This window comes from Coregonus clupeaformis, chromosome 15 (assembly GCF_020615455.1).
Source record: "Coregonus clupeaformis isolate EN_2021a chromosome 15, ASM2061545v1, whole genome shotgun sequence".
Classification (NCBI taxonomy): domain Eukaryota; kingdom Metazoa; phylum Chordata; class Actinopteri; order Salmoniformes; family Salmonidae; genus Coregonus; species Coregonus clupeaformis.
The window spans coordinates 63,068,369-63,085,101 of record NC_059206.1 but is presented as its reverse complement, the minus strand read 5'-3'; the positions used below and the strand labels follow the sequence as shown (position 1 = coordinate 63,085,101).

At 43.5% G+C, this 16,733-nt stretch overlaps 1 protein-coding gene across 1 annotated transcript; it reads right to left on the bottom strand.

The window, feature by feature from the left end:
- Positions 1-69: 69 nt before the first annotated feature.
- LOC121580819 (lens epithelium-derived growth factor) lies at positions 70-16,225 on the bottom strand. Its single transcript, XM_041895885.2, is given in 19 exon segments — positions 70-199; positions 557-651; positions 6,422-6,623; positions 7,097-7,198; positions 7,529-7,599; positions 7,743-7,798; positions 8,567-8,625; positions 9,944-10,124; positions 10,550-10,649; positions 10,949-11,012; positions 11,139-11,198; positions 12,610-12,702; positions 13,191-13,262; positions 13,264-13,287; positions 14,185-14,220; positions 14,222-14,324; positions 14,581-14,657; positions 15,240-15,332; positions 15,988-16,225. Coding segments are annotated over 18 exon segments (1,545 nt in total). The 5' UTR covers positions 16,072-16,225; the 3' UTR covers positions 70-199; positions 557-583.
- Positions 16,226-16,733: the final 508 nt, after the last annotated feature.

The window sequence follows — 16,733 nt, the reverse complement described above, 5'->3', positions numbered from 1 at the left end:
AGATGGACATGTAGTCATAGCAACAGGAGTTAACCTCTGATTGGTGGTGTTTGGACTAGTGTGTCAAGTGGTGGCAGCACAGATCAGTCAGGACTCAGGAGCAGTGAGTTCAGGTCAGCAGCACCAACATTCCCTTCAGTTCAGTCAGTCAGATAGGTTTCTTCATCATCAGGTGGATTCCTCTTGGGCCTTCACTACACTGCATGTAAAGGGATTATGAAATGGGACGCAACTAGCACACAGTGCAGTTAAGAACGTTTATAGAAGATATACAAACACAAATGGGGATATAACTAGCAAACTGACAAATGCTGATACATTTATTTTTGTGTGAAAATTTGCTTGGTTTAGGAATTCTTGTTCATTAAACCTACTGAGACCCAAAGAGATACAGTGAACAGAGTGAGATGGAGGACATTCGTCAACGGCGTATGCACATGTAGGTCTGGTGGCTCTGGTTAAGTCTGTTGTTGTGAGCAAGCACAGACCTCCAAACACCCAGAACTCATTGGCCCCCGTCTGTCTGTCCGTCCTACAGTCCATCGGTCTGTCTTACCTGCTGTTATCTCCTGTAGAGGCCTCTTCAGCAGGCTTCTCCTTTGTCCGACTCCTGCTTCTTATCATCAGGACTGGAGTCACCATTAGTCTTATCTAGAGCAAGAGACACACACAACGTGAGGAACAGACACACACGCTTTCAGTTTCAGCCTGCATACATCATCCAAACACAGACACCCAGCCTCTTGCCCAGATACACATCATTATTTTTCTAGCTCTCATTTTACGACCCATAACACTGAAATCTCCTGGAGGAGTCAGGAGGGGATGACATGTGACACACTCATGCCTGCACCCTGGCCAGGCGGAGACTAATCTGATATTCCATCCATTGGAAATGCCTGATGGTACGGATGTGGTCCCGACTATAACACAACCCTCCTGATCGTGTTAATACTTACTGAGCCAATCATAAAAAAAGGGCATAGTGCCTACAGACCAGTCATAAAAAATTATAGGAACCACATAAATATAATTCTATGGTGGTAAGGCCGCTGTGGCATCTTACTCTTAAGCCTTGTTCACATTGGCAGTTTGAAATGACGCCAATCCTATAAAAAAAAAAAATTACATATCTGATTAGAATCTGTTATTTCTCCTGCAGTCTGAACAACCAAAAATCACATGGAATCAGATATTTCAAGTCAGATTTCAAACCACCTTCGTATGTGGTTTGAAATCAGATTCAAATCTGATCCCTGGCCATGTGACTAACTATTTTGTTAATTATTTACAAACAAATGAGTGAATGTGCTAGAAAGCTAAACAGCTACCTAGCTAGCTAGTTGACTGCTGTGGCTAGTTAAAAAGGACTCGTTTTGAAAGTTGGATCATATACCTTGAGACTTTAAAAAGGTGTTCTTACTATGGGTCACCCATATTACCCCCACACCGGCCGTCATGAGTCATGACCGCAATAAAATTCCATGTGACTGTCCATGGTAATCTCCTTTTATGCAATCTGGACATGCTTTGGTAGTACCCAACTTGCTAACTACCATCAGGTCCTAATGGCCTGTTACTCAGGGCTCTATTGTCCCTCTAACCACTGACATCGATACAAATGCAACTGAAAATCACATCAAGCACTTATCAAAACAGTAGGCCTATCTTACTTTTAAAACTCACTTCACTGTGATGATCAATTTGAACAGTATTAAACATGGTTGTTGGGGATGTTGTTCCAAAGCCTAACAAATGAAAAACCTTAGCGCTTTCTAAGGTGAAGATTAATTCAAAACTCCAATAAGCATACTAGTGCTTATGCATATGAGCCCAGGCAGTGGTTGAGGCGTGGAGTGAAATAAGTGTTCTTATATTTATTTCTCAGCTGCTCATATTAAAACACATGCTCCGCTATAAACCTGAAGTAGCCCTACAAAACGGACTGGTGGGAAAGCGCGCGGCCTCCATTCGCTATTTGAGTACATATGGATTACGGCTTTTTCCCCCCATGCCCATTTGATAATGGGCCATTCTAAATCTAAACAAATTTTACATATTAGTAAAGACAAGATTAAATTGAGAGTAGTCGGATGTGTGAAAATATGACCACTCGATGAGAGAACAGCTGTGCAGACTGGGGCAAGGAACAGCTTTTTTTGTTACTTTCTCAAATCATCAATAGCCTGTAGTCACACCATGCAGCCGATATCCGTTTTGGTTTCTAAGACATTCTAAGGTTTGTATCATTTGCAACTAAAGTTCCCAAATAACTATCTAGCATATAGGACCTGTTTCAAAATGATCACTTTTATGCTCAACATAGCCACTTCATATGCGCACTCGCTCCGTAATGGGAAAAATATTCTTTATATTTTATTCAGCTAAGTTCAATAATTATAGGTTAAGAACTTTTGTGAAAGAGCACAGTTTGAAAGATATGGCATATAGAAGCTAACCGGATGGACATCATGAAAATGATCAGAGAGATTGAGGGTAGAGGAAGTTCAGGAGTAAAAACAAACAAAATAGAACTATTGTAAAATTGTGTACATAAAATGTATATAGTATGTATAAGCTGGAAGTAGAGGCCTAAGTATTGTTGTTCACTAGTTTACCCAAATTAGGGGAGGGGTGGTAGGGTTAGAAAGTAATAAAGGAAAAGATATATTTTTAAAGGATATGTATATGTTTTTATTTATATGTGTATGTATGTATGTATGTATGTATGTATGTATGTATGTATGTATGTATGTATGTATGTATGTATGTACAGAACCAGTCAAAAGTTGGGACACACCTACTCATTCCAGGGTTTTTCTTTATTTTTACTATTTTCTACAATGCAGAATAATAGCGAAGACATCAAAACTATGAAATAACACATAACACGGGGGGCCAGTATGAAAAAAGAATGTATGCACTAACTGTAAGTCGCTCTGGATAAGAGCGTCTGCTAAATGACTAAAATGTAAATGTAAAATGTAGTAACCAAAAAAGTGTTAAACAAATCAAAACATATTTTATATTTTAGATTCTTCAAATAGCCATCCTTTGCCTTGATGACAGCTTTGCACACTCTTGGCATTCTCTCAACTACCTTCATGAGGTAGTCACCTGGAATGCATTTCAATTAACAGGTGAGCCTTAAAAAGTTAATTTGTGGAATTTCTTTCCATCTTAAGATATGAGATAATCAGTTGTGTTGTGACAAGGTATTCAGATGATAGCCCTATTTGGTAAAAGACCAAGTCCATATTATGGCAAGAACAGCTCAAATAAGCAAAGAGAAACGACAGTCCATCATTACTTTAAGACATGAAGGTCAGTCAATATGGAAAATGTCAAGAACTTTGAAAGTTTCTTCAAGTACAGTTGCAAAACCATCAAGCGCTATTGATGAAACTGGCTCTCATGAGGACCGCCACAGGAATGGAAGACCCAGGGTTACCTCTGCTGTAGAGGATAAGTTCATTACAGTTACCAGCCTCAGAAATTGAAGCCCAAATAAATGTCTTCACAGAGTTCAAGTCACAGCCATCTCAACTACTCAACTGTTCAGAGGGGACTGTGTGAATCAGGCCTTCATGGTCGAATTGCTGCAAAGAAACCACTACTAAAGGACACCAATAAGAAGAAGAGACCTGCTTGGGGCCAAGAAACACAAGCAATGGACATTAGACGTGGAAATTTGTCCTTTGGTCTGGAGTCCAAATTTGAGATTTTTTTGTTTGTTCCAACCGCTGTGTCTTTGTGAGACAGCCAAAGTGCGGGTGAACGGATGATCTCTGCATGTGTAGTTCCCACCGTAGGCCATGGAAGAGGAGGTATTATTGTGTGGGGGAGCTGCTGTGACCTGATTTATTTAGAATTCAAGGCAACACTTAACCAGCATGGCTACCAAGCATTCTTACAGCGATACGCCATCCCATCTGGTTTAGCTTAGTGGGACTATAATTTGTTTTCAACAGGACAATGACCCAACCACCTCAGGCTGTGTAAGGCTATTTTACCAAGAAGGAGAGTGGAATGCTGCATCAGATGACCTGGCCTCCACAATCCTCCGACCTTAACCCAATTGAGATTGTTTGGGATGAGTCGAGACTGGCGAGTGAAGGGAAAAAGCAGCCAACAAGTTGCTCAGCATATGTGCGAACTCCTCTAAGACTGTTGGAAAAACATTCCTCATGAAGCTGGTTGAGAGAATGCCAAGAGTGTGCAAAGCTGTCATCAAGGCAAAGGTGGCTATTTGAAGAACCTCAAATATAACATATATTTTGATTTGTTTAACACTTTTTAAGTTAATACAATGATTCCATGTGTTATTTCATAGTTTGGATGTCTTCACTATTATTCTATAATGTAGAAAATAGTAAAAATAAAGAAAAAACCCTTGAATGAGTAGGTGTGTCCCAACTTTTGACTGGTACTGCCTCTATATATGCAAAAAAAATACTATGGGGATTGGAAGTGATGCAGACAATTACATTGATGGAGGTTGGCAATCTGCAATACTAAAGACTGATCTACCCCTAACAAAAAAACAACAACAAACAAGTAAAAAAAGTTCAATTATATTATTCTTACTATAAAATCATATAAAATAAAAGAATCTGACGGGACTTATATGTTGTCAGCTAAATGAACAAGCCTACAGCCTATGGCAGTGGAGCATAACCAGATAACATAGGCCTACAGTAGGCCAACAAATATTTAGATCTTCTGGAAATACATTTTCTTCATATCAGTTTCTTACTAGACCTGACTACAACAATGGATTTTTGTGATGGTGTACATTAAATTGATTTATTATACTTTCTTAAAGGGTGCATCAGTGGCTTGTGTGTGTAGGCATGGAGATGCTAAGGTGTTTGTTAATTAACGGTCAATTACCGTGAGACTGGCAGTCTTTTGCCACGACAATAACCGGGCTGACAATTTAATGCCCTCCACAACCCTAGTTCTAACACTATGATTTTGAACATTCAAGCAACTGGGAAAATGTCCATGGCAGGCATTGTTGTCACCTTAGCTTGCCACACTTCCGGAGTGATAGGAAGCACGTCATGAAGCACCACCACCAATCAACACCACCACGATCATTACTATGACAACTAGCTTGCCATGTCAGCAAATGACTGCTGTCTGAACACACACAAATCCGATTTGGTCACATGTAACTTCGCTGTTTGGACAGTCAGTATTCGAAATGGATTTTAAAAAACAAAACCCGATCTGAGCATTAAGGCTTGCAGTGTGAACAAGGCTTTATTCTACGCACATGGCCTAACCGGTCATAAAGGGTGGCCAATGATGTGACCAGAACCTCAAAGCCTATATGATCAGTAGACAATATTCTTTTCATACAGGGATGAATGCACAACGCTAACTCCAATTTTCATGCGAATGAATCTCCCATTGACAAAGCATGATGATTTATGCAAAAGTTGCGTGTATTTCCAGTTCGGAGTTGGCCCACCATACCTGATTAAATACAGTGTCAAATCCTAACCCGATATGTGCACATAACTAGAATTTGAGCTAATTCTCCTAATGTTGTCCCCGCCTGACTTATACGAAAGTCAGATTCACGTGTGCATATCACAAGTTGGCATTGAGCCAAGAGCGGATACGCTCTTAACTACCTATACTAAGTGACTGTTTGCCTTTCATCACAATATGTTCCCACAGTAATTGTTTATGTAAAAAATGTAATAACACAATATTCTAAACAAAAAGGCACATATCTATGAAGTCTCAGAGTCGGTCTGGTCTTTATCTACCCTTTCTCTATACTGGCTGGTGAAGAGTTTTTCTCCCAAACAATTAGTCGTATGGACATAAATTCACAGGATATTTCACAGGCCACACAACGAGCATTGCAGAACACTGAGAAAGACACAGAGCCTTCTGAATCTGGAATGTTTGAGTTGATGCTCATCACATCTAGGATTTCTATCAGATTCCCAAGGAGGAATATGTAGAGCGTTGACCCTAACCACAGATACTGGGTAATATTTCTTCATCTTTCTGAAGGATTCTGTTGGCTAATCTGATCTGAGACCAGTGCTTTTGGGCAACCTCTAAATCCAGCTATTGTGACTGATCAGGTATCAAACCAGTGTTCCGCATGACTCAAAAACTGCATTAGCCCACTGAGCTAAAGCGTTAGGTTTAGCTCTACGTCAGACATACATAAGTAGTGTCACCAACCCACCTCCATACATTTATCACTTATCTCCCACTCCACAAGACCCCCATTCCTCCCCTCCCCAGTCCCATTCCCAGTGTTGTTTTCCCCTGACCTGCTGGCCTTCTTCAAAGCACCATTCTTGGCTTTACTAAGTTTGCAGTTAGCCAGTGTGCAGTTCGCTAGTGTGGCTATAGGAACAGAGCCCCAGTCCCTCTTTCCTCCCAGTACCTGTGTTGTTCTCCCTGGCCCGCTCTGCCTTCTTCTGGACTCCCTTCCTGGCCTCCTCCTGCTGCTTCTGCTCTGCTATGGACTTGTTGAGCACCTGGCTGAGCAGCTGGTCCCCCTCCCCCAGCAGGAACATGCTCTTAAACTTGTTGTACAGCATGGTGGACTTGTCCATAATGTCCTGGCTGGCCTTGAACCTCCGGATCTGGCCACCCATGGAGAGCATACAGTAAATACAAGAGATATAGGTGGTCCTCTGTAGCTCAGGTGGTAGAGCATAGCGCTTGCAACGCCAGGATGGTGGGTTCAATTCCCGGGACCACCCTTACGTAAAATGTATGCACAAATGACTAAGTCACTTTGGATAAAATATCAATAGCATTTAACTTATTAAACCTCCAGATCTGGCAACAAAGAGCAGCATGTACATGGGGGATAAAAGTTTGCATGCACATAAATATTCACCCGTAAACATGCACACAATAACATGCACCCACAGTTGTATACAATTAGCAGATGTTCTTATGTACTCTTATAATGTGACGACCTAAGCAGAAGGTGAGGGCTAAGTGGCAGCAGGTGTGCGTCTTTGTAGGGGAAGCACTACCCTCAACCATAAACCCCAGCAGTCAGGGTCAGCACATGCATTCTGGGACACAGCTCTGACAGGGACATTACCTTTTTGAGTGTTGCTATGAGCTCTGAGTGTTTCTGCAGGTGCTGGGTGGTGACCTGCAGCATACCCAGCTCATCCAACGCCACCAGACACTTCTTCACATCCTACACACACACACACACACACACACACACACACACACACACACACATTTATCTTCTTCAACCAGGTGAGTAACAGCCTACTAAACAAAATTGCAAAGGTCTGACAAAAAAAAGTATTAAATAAACAAGAACTAAGATCGAGATCCCTCAAACTCAACTCTGGACCTCGAAGCCAGTTCCACTGCATTCATTGTTCCCCTCTAATCAGGGACTGATTTAGACCTGGGACACCAGGTGTGTGCAATTAATTATCAGGTAGAACAGAAAACCACCAGGCTCCGGACCTCGTAGGGTCAGAGTACCCCTGATCAGGGGCAGTCTTGAACTTACTGGGTTGTCAATCTTGAGGGAGATTTTGATTTCTCCATGCAACCTCTGCAGCCTCGATTCTGTCGATATCTCTGCGATGAAGGGAAGAAAAACAAACATCAGTCATGATTCGGTCATGAAAGCCAGAGTTGACCTAATCTCCACAGAGGATAACTAGGCCTAGTAGCAATGATCTTCACAATGTCCACAAGAAAACACCAATACACAAACTCACCTTTCTTCTTGTCACCTTTCCTTTCATCCACTTTTTTCCCATCCTCTTTTTTTTGCCTGATAGAGAAACACATAAGACCATTAACGCACCAAATCAACTCAGGTCACACGTCAATTCAATTTGAAGTCCACATGCAAACGACTAACCAAAAACCTCATATGTACACACAACCAAACTGAACTGCCAGTCGTTTTAAGAGTAGCACCACTGGAAATTCCATCAACATGTCAACTGGAGATAATTTGAGATGGATGTACAGAACAGGGAACCCAATCTCCCCCCCCCCATCCAGAACAGTTGACCCCTGTTGTGCAGGCCTCTTGTGACCTGTGCACATGGAATGACCCTCATGTCTGGCATCCAATTCTGTCATTGCCCTGTCCTCCCGCTGCGGCTACCATTCGACATAAACCCTGACCCTGCCATCTTGTCACAGTGACCTCTGACACATGGTGTTCTACACAAACGACCATCACGTCGGGCGCCATTTTTAGACGGAGTAGTAAAAAATATATCACTAGCCATTGAGAATGTGGAGCCCCTGTGGGGTGATGTGGAGCCCCTGTGGGGTGATGTGGAGCCCCTGTGGGGTGATGTGGAACCCATGTGGGGTACTAAATAGAAAGGTGAGTGTTGGGTGGACGGACAGACAGATACAGATAGATGGACAGACAGGTAGATAGATGGACAGACAGGTGGACAGACAGACAGGTGGACAGAGACAGACAGACAGGTAGGTGGACAGAGACAGACAGACTGGTGGACAGAGACAGACAGACAGGTGGACAGAGACAGACAGACAGGTGGACAGAGGGTCACCTTACTCTTTCTGATCGTCTTTGTCCCCCGTCTCGGTCGGAGTGGGCTGCTGCCGCTTGCTCTTCTGATGGTTACATTGGTTAACGGGGTGGAGAAAGAGATGTTGATTGGATGTTCATACATGTAGATATGCTTGGCTGGTACAGTTTGTCATGACATGGTATCACTGTGTAACTGTATGCTACACTAGGCTGGAGCAAATGTTCAACATGCACCTTTAACTATGGGTACTTAGAAGGTACCAACTACTGGCAACCCCCATATAGTGAAACAGTATCTGAATTAGAATTTACCAGCCTGTCTGGTCGGGACACCACCCCCTTCTGGTCGTGGGACACCACCCCTGTCTGGTCGTGGGACACCACCCCCTGTCTGGTCGTGGGACACCACCCCTGTCTGGTCGGTGGGACACCACCCCTGTCTGGTCGTGGGACACCACCCTGTCTGGTCGCGTGGGACACCACCCCTGTCTGGTCGTGGGACACCACCCTGTCTGGTCGTGGGACACCACCCCTGTCTGGTCGTGGGACACCACCCCTGTCTGGTCGGGACACCACCCCCTGTCTGGTGGTAGGACCCACCCCTGCGTCTGGTCGTGGGACACCACCCCTGTCTGAGTCGTAGGACACCTCGCCCTCTGTCTGGTCGAGCTAGACACCACTGTCTGGTCCGGTGGGACACCACCCTGTCTGGTCGTGGGACACCACCTCCCTGTCTGGTCGTGGGACACCACCCCTGTCTGGTCGTGGGGACACCACCCCTGTCTGGTGGTGGGACACCACCCCTGTCTGGTCGGTGGGACACCTACCCCTGTCTGGTCGTGGGACACCACCCCTGTCTGGTCGTGGGACACCACCCCTGTCTGGTCGTGGGACACCACCCCTGTCTGGTCGTGGGACACCACCCCTGTCTGGTCGTGGGACACCACCCCTGTCTGGTCGTGGGACACCACCCCTGTCTGGTCGTGGGACACCACCCCTGTCTGGTCGTGGGACACCACCCCTGTCTGGTCGTGGGACACCACCCCTGTCTGGTCGTGGGACACCACCCCTGTCTGGTCGTGGGACACCACCCCTGTCTGGTCGTGGGACACCACCCCCTGTCTGGTCGTGGGACACCACCCCTGTCTGGTCGTGGGACACCACCCCTGTCTGGTCGTGGGACACCACCCCTGTCTGGTCGTGGGACACCACCCCTGTCTGGTCGTGGGACACCACCCTGTCTGATCGGTGGGACACCACCCCTGTCTGGTCGTGGGACACCACCCCTGTCTGGTCGTGGGACACCACCCCTGTCTGGTCGTGGACACCACCCCTGTCTGGTCGTGGGGACACCACCCTGTCTGGTCGTGGGACACCACCCTCTGGTCGTGGGACACCCACCTCCTGGTCAGAGGAGTCAGAGGAGCTCTCCTCTTTGGCCTGTCTCCTCCGTTTTAGCGTCAGGTCCTTCCTCCCTTTGCTCTCCTCCTTTCTCCTCCCCTCAGGCCTCTTCTCCTGCTCTCCTCTCCTGGACTTGTCTTCCGGCGTCCTCTTCCTCTTTCTCTCTGACTCAGCAGTGTCCCTGAACGGAGAGAAACGTCTTTTAGGACTTTTTTTTTTTTACCCAAGAAAGTCAAAGCAATGTTGTTCAACGGTAGCTACAGTAGTATTGATCCTCTGTTGTTTTCTGACAATGCATTTTAACAGCCCATTAATTATGGATTACTAGTGGATCCTTTAATCAGTGGATGTGTCTCATATAGAGATTCTATTAGATACATAGAACTGAAATTGTTAAAATACACCTGTGCAATGAAGACATTTATTGTTCTTGTAAATGCACATTTGCTCTTATTGTATGTGTGCTTGTCTGTTGCTCTAGATAAGACTAATGGTGATGATAAGAAGCAGGAGTCGGACAAGGAGAAGCCTGCTGAAGAGGCCTCTACAGGAGACAACAGCAGGTAAGACAGACAGACGAACCATAACCACATTATGCAACCGTACATGTCACTGCCTGAGCCCTGGGGGTCCTGCTGCTGGAGTAGGAGCATCTTCTCAGCTTTGGTCTTCCTGCCTCGCCGCTTAGGAGTGGGGCCCTCTCCACCTGGGCACAGGAACACACACGAACACATAGTGAGCACAAAGGATCCAAATGTTTTACAGGTCATAGAGTTTGTAGTTGTTAGTCCTCATCAGTTATCATAATGAGAAGGACACTACTGTCCCAATACAGATATGAGAGCCATGCAAGCTGTTTTCCATTACTGTGGTTGTTGTGTTACCCTTTGACAAAATAATAGAGTGCCTGAGGTAGGACTGATGTCTTGCTCACACACACACATACACTCTCACAACACCTACAACAGCGGGAAAGGTTGAGGGTTGCATTGACAGACGCTGTACCTTGAGGGCTGGATGTGGGACTGTTGGCAGTGTCCTCTTTCTCCGAGTCGGCCTCTACATCACTCTGACAAGAGACACGGAACGCAAGACACCGAGTTTAGTTTCAAAGTGATCGACAAGTTGTATTGTATGTCAGCTGCATTATGTCTCGATTGAGTTCATTCATGTTATACATGAGGATATGGGACACCTTTTTCTTCCTTCTTCTCTTGGGTTTGGGAGTGTCTGTAGATTCCTTTGGTGTGGGGTCCTAGACAAATAACACACACACAGATGCAGTCAAATATATTGGCACCCCTTGCACTTTACACTATACTGTAATGGAGTAGAACGTTCTGCCTTCTCTTTTAAACGTGGTTGAATGGCTATTTTTACCCTGTAGGCATCTGCAATTTACCACAGGTGAGATAAATTACACAGTAAACCAGAATCTTTGCCTCCAACCAAATTATTTAGAATTTTGAAGGCCATTTGTTGACTTAGGTAAAAAATCTAAATTTCAGTTTATTTATATATATATATTTTTTTTTGTTTGTTTGTTTTTGTTTTGTCCTGTGCAGTTGTAAATCAAACAAATGCACATGTAAACACCAAATGTTTTTTCAACGTCAACTTATTTTAGAAGAAAGTGAGTCATGCAAGGGTGCCAATATATTTGACCACATCTGTATAGTAATAACTCCATCCCAACTGTCCTTGCCATAAAACAAGGGAAAGTTTAGCGTTTCATCCCCATCTAGTGGATTACTGTTGTATTACACCTACCAAGTCAGCCGGCAAGAGTGTAGTTCCCAGTACAGGTTCCTATCAAGTGAACGGTCAGTCATTAAACAAGAGAGCACCTTACCTTTCTCCAGAGACATAGAATGCCATGCAAAAATAAAACATAAATACGTTGCTTTAACTGATAAGAATTGCTGTAGTTCAGCCCCCCAATTAAAAGCTTGATAAAAACAACCCAAGGAGCGAGGGAGGGAGCAACACATGCCACTGATCAACAAGCAGGCCTAGGCATGTCAATGTTGAATCAGAAAAACAGTCTAGGACATCAAACCTTTAGAGAAGTGTGAAGGAAAGGGAGGGTTCATTCATTCAGGTCATGCAAATTACATTTTGAACATACCACATCTAATTCACCCCAAAAAATGAACAGATTTATTTACATTTTTTATGGTGAATGCCCACTCTCACTAAACACAACATTTGCATGATCCCCCATAGTGAGAGCCCAGGTTAGTTTAAAATGAATGACAGTGGTTATTTTAAGGACACAATCACACCGCTATCCATATCCATAGTAAACTAAACTTACAGGCTTCTAGACAGGTACTGAAAACTCTCTCTCTCTATGCCCTCTCACCATTCACTACGGAAATAACCCTCCTACCCCTACCCATCCCTGTAGTTCTGTCCACAGTTCTAAAACACTCCCCTCAAAATACTATTGTTACCAACAGAAAAACCAGGCTAGCTAAGAACAGAGGAGGATACGGAGCCAAACCATCACCTATACACCTTTTGCAATGTCGTAGTCGTGCAAGCCAATGGTAACAATAGGGACAAAAAACAACAACTATAAAATGAAAATCACCAGGTGCCACATCATGCTTTCCCTAAGTGGGGTGGGAGGGTCACCTATCCCATCATGCAACAGTACGTACATCCTGGGGCTGTCTCTGTTCAGAGACCTGCATGCCCCCATCCTCCTCCTCACCATCCTCCTCCTGTCCAGCCTCACTCTCAGCCCCCGACACCTGGGTAACCACACCAAACACACAGTGCCCAGGGTATGGGGGGTTAGGTTAGTTATTTAGTTGGGCCAATTGACAGCTAGCCAGAGAGAGAAGTTGGGCCCCCTCTCTCCCTTGACTTCAGTCCTTCGCTCCTAGACACTTCCACACATAATTGGGGTTCAGCTTGGGCAAACAACTCTGGTCAAATACTAGTAACATACACCCCCCCTCAAAAATAACATTTCCCAATTAATTGTCAATTCACAGCCGATGGTTTGCCTCTTGGGGTATTACGACACAAAGCACGGTACCATTGGCAAAACGAGACAACATCAACAGCAGACAGACACATTGGTACAAGAGCGCACGTCATTCAATGTTCGTAGGCATGGTGCTAGTCAAGAAAGTGAGGTTAGTCAGTATTCTTACACGTGAATAACACAGTCCATATAAATAAAATTAACTATGAAATAATTGATTCTACTTCTATGGTAGAATGGTTAGCCTACTTTGGGTTTCTTCCTCTTCTCATAATCTCCCTCCTCGTCCCCTTCTGGGTTACTGTCAGAGTCCTTCTCCGTTAACGTTATCCGACAGCATCATTTGCTAATGAAAGAAAACCAAACATGTTGCCAAAAAAACATTCATAAATCACAGACCTAGGATCAGACTACTTTAACTCCAAAACCTAACCTTAAAGGGGGCAATCCGCAGTTGAAACAATAACAAAACGTGGTCACCCATCACTTGTGTTGGTAAACAGCTGAGGGATGGGCCTTGAGAAATAGAATATTACCACTCTTGCATTCATAGACAAGGACTGACCATCCATAATATCCAAATAATAGATTTAACCATATTTTGAAACTATACAGTGTTTGTTTACATAGACTTTGTTATATTTTGGGTTCTGATGGGGTACGACAGTTGAACTAAATTCATGAGGCATTTATAAGTTATATTCTTCAAGAATCAATGGCTATATTTCATTTATTTAACAGTCCAAAAATGGATGTAGAAATAGCAGATTGCCCCTTTAACCATTAGGGCAACCCCCCCCCACCTCCATAGAAAACTCCAGGGGCATGTTCATTAGGCACCAAATGGAAGTAAATTGATTAATGTACTGCATTGTTGAGGGAGCTAGCACATAAGCATTTCGCTGCACCTTTTATACCTGCTGTAAACTGTGTACGTGACAAATAAAATTAGTTAAAATGCTACAGTCCCTGGCAGCGACTCGAACACGCAACCTAGACAGTCACGATTAGGCCCGCCCATCCTCCCCGCTTTTGTTTCTGTCTAAAGTAACTAGACCATTAGTAGGTATCATACGTCTTGGAGGTGCTTAGAAATACGTAAAGTATATTTCGTATTGGGTCTGAAGCCAGGCTGAACGCTCATATTCATTTTCTGTTGCATAACGTCTTCCGTTGTGTGCCCTAACGAACACGAACCAGAGCAAAATGACAACGGTGACAAAAGAGAGGAGATAAAACAAACCTTCTCTCCATTCAGCTCCACCTTCGGGTTGTTCTCCAACCTCCCACAGGCCTTCGTTGAAGCCCTTTCTCTTGTTAGGCTTAGCATACTTCTCTTTATTGGGCAGGTAGGGATATACATCTTTGGGGCCTAGGAATGCACTGCAATAGAGGAGGAAAGTCAATGCATAGATGCTTTTCTGGTGCTCAAGCTGATGTTTGTATATTGTACACAATGCCAATATCAAGCACTGGTGTATTGTTGAGATAGAGGGTGTATTGTATTGCAGTGTAGTGTAGTGTAGTGTAGTGTAGTGTAGTGTAGTGTAGTGTAGTGTAGTGTAGTGTAGTGTAGTGTAGTGTAGTATAGTATAGTATAGTATATGGGTGAGACCGAGGGAGCTAGCTAACTTCTTACGTTTCATGGGTACCAAAGAAGAAGATGGGAAACTTCATGTTGGCCGGCTTCACAGCTCCATCAGAGTAGTCATTAATCTGGTAGAAAGGGAGAGAGCAGGGAATTGATGAGCCTAGTCTGTACATATTATGTAATTGGCAGACAATTCAAAACACCCGTCTTTAATAAATGCCCTGCATGACAAATTATCTGTGTAACATGTCTGCTTTAAAAGTGTTCAATATAAGTTTAGAATGGAAGTAACAACTCTAGAATACCATGAAATTAAAGAAAAATTACTATATGTTAGCGCTGGGACGACAAACCGAAAACTATCGACACCGATCATACCCATCACTTATCGCAAGCATTTTGCTGATATCGTTCATTACGATAAGTAGCCTATACTAGAGAAATATGAAGTTTGAAATGAAATAATTGTGCTAATATTGGTGATTGTTAATGGGACAATTGATATCTACAACCATCAAACTAGTAGTAGTAGTTTAAAAGGATAATTTACACAAAATTGTGGTGCACATTAATGTTATTATAAATGTATCGTTATTGCATAATTTCTGGCAATTTATCGCGATATGGATTTTTGTCCATAGACCAGCTCTACATACGTCGTTATGATAACTGGGTAACTTGTCTTGTGTGATTGTGTATTGCCTTACCCTGGCAGGCCAGTGAGGGTAGCCCTTCATCTTCGCAAAGATCAAGTCACCAGGTTTGTAATCCCGAGCCATTTCCTTGCGACGTAGGGCACTCTGTTGACACATAATAATACACAGATCATCTACTCAGTGCAAACTTGGAAACAGAATGCAACTTTAGCCTACATTCACAGAAAGAACATAGCTATATGAAATGCGTGTAGTCCTACGAAAAAGCCAATTGGGAAAATGTTTCAGGACCATGCACCTACCTATTGCACACCTGAATTGAGTTTAAGATGTGGGAACATTCTACAAGTGTCCGACTCAGAGGGCATGCATGATTCGTGCATAACAGTGTGGGTGTGTAGCAAGGGCACTAACCCTTACCCCCATGCCATGCATTAGCCCATCGACTCGTGCACACAAACAGAAACGTGGACGGATACAGTTTCATTCATTAATGCCGAATCTCCCGCGACCCATGAAGAGTGCATTATTATGTTTACAGGTAGATACTTTTTCATGCTTGTCAACATGTAGTTACTAACTTTAGCTACCTAGCGTTGCGCTACAATGTTTCCTTTTCCCGTCATTCTAGTATTTTCCGGTGACAACATGAACATGCGGACTGTCTTTATAGCTTTGACCTCAGTTCAAAACGAACTAATTCATACCGTTAAGAAAGGAATACTATTATGTGTATGTTAGTGTCATATTCACAAACAGTCTGAATGGTGTTTACTATAGGAAAATGTAAAATGCTTACCAAATTAGTACTATGTTCGTAGCTAGCTAAGCAGCCTGCACAACTTTTCCTGATCCCGCGCAACACGGTAATGGATTCTACCATAATAGCTCTAAAATAGGGTAAGCTAAAATCCTAAACACTCAAATTCTAGTCCTTGCAATGCGCATCTTGGTCTTTTTACGTGAATAAAGTAATTGAATTGAGATTATTTGTGCTTCTGATGTGCACACAGTTGTATTTGTAGATGTAGTCAATGCAAGACAATTCAAGTGGATGAGGTACACCCCTCCTATAAGATGTACGTTTAGGAGAACTGCGCAAGTACATTTCCTTGGTAATGATGCCGCATTATGGTATTATGGTTGAATAAATCCACATGTGATCATTTTGACAGCTATCACAGTTGACTTGAGGAACTATGCTTTTCGTTTTCCTCAAGTTGCCTCAATCTGAAATATGAGTTTGTCTAATACCCCCAAATATGACATGTTATCACATAGTAATACATATCACTCCTTTGAAGGTAAGAACATTTGGTAAAGCGTTTATCCGACTCCTGTGTGAAATAACTTTATATTTAAACTGTAGGCTACTTTGGACGTCAACGTGGTCATTATAGCTGTCTTCATATTTTACAGAATGCTGACATCTAGTGGAGTATTCGAGTCTTGCACCACTACAGGAAATCATATTCCTTACTGCTTGCTATTCATTGCCCTCCAGTGGTGGAGATATGTACTGAGCCCCACTAACTTTTATCCAAA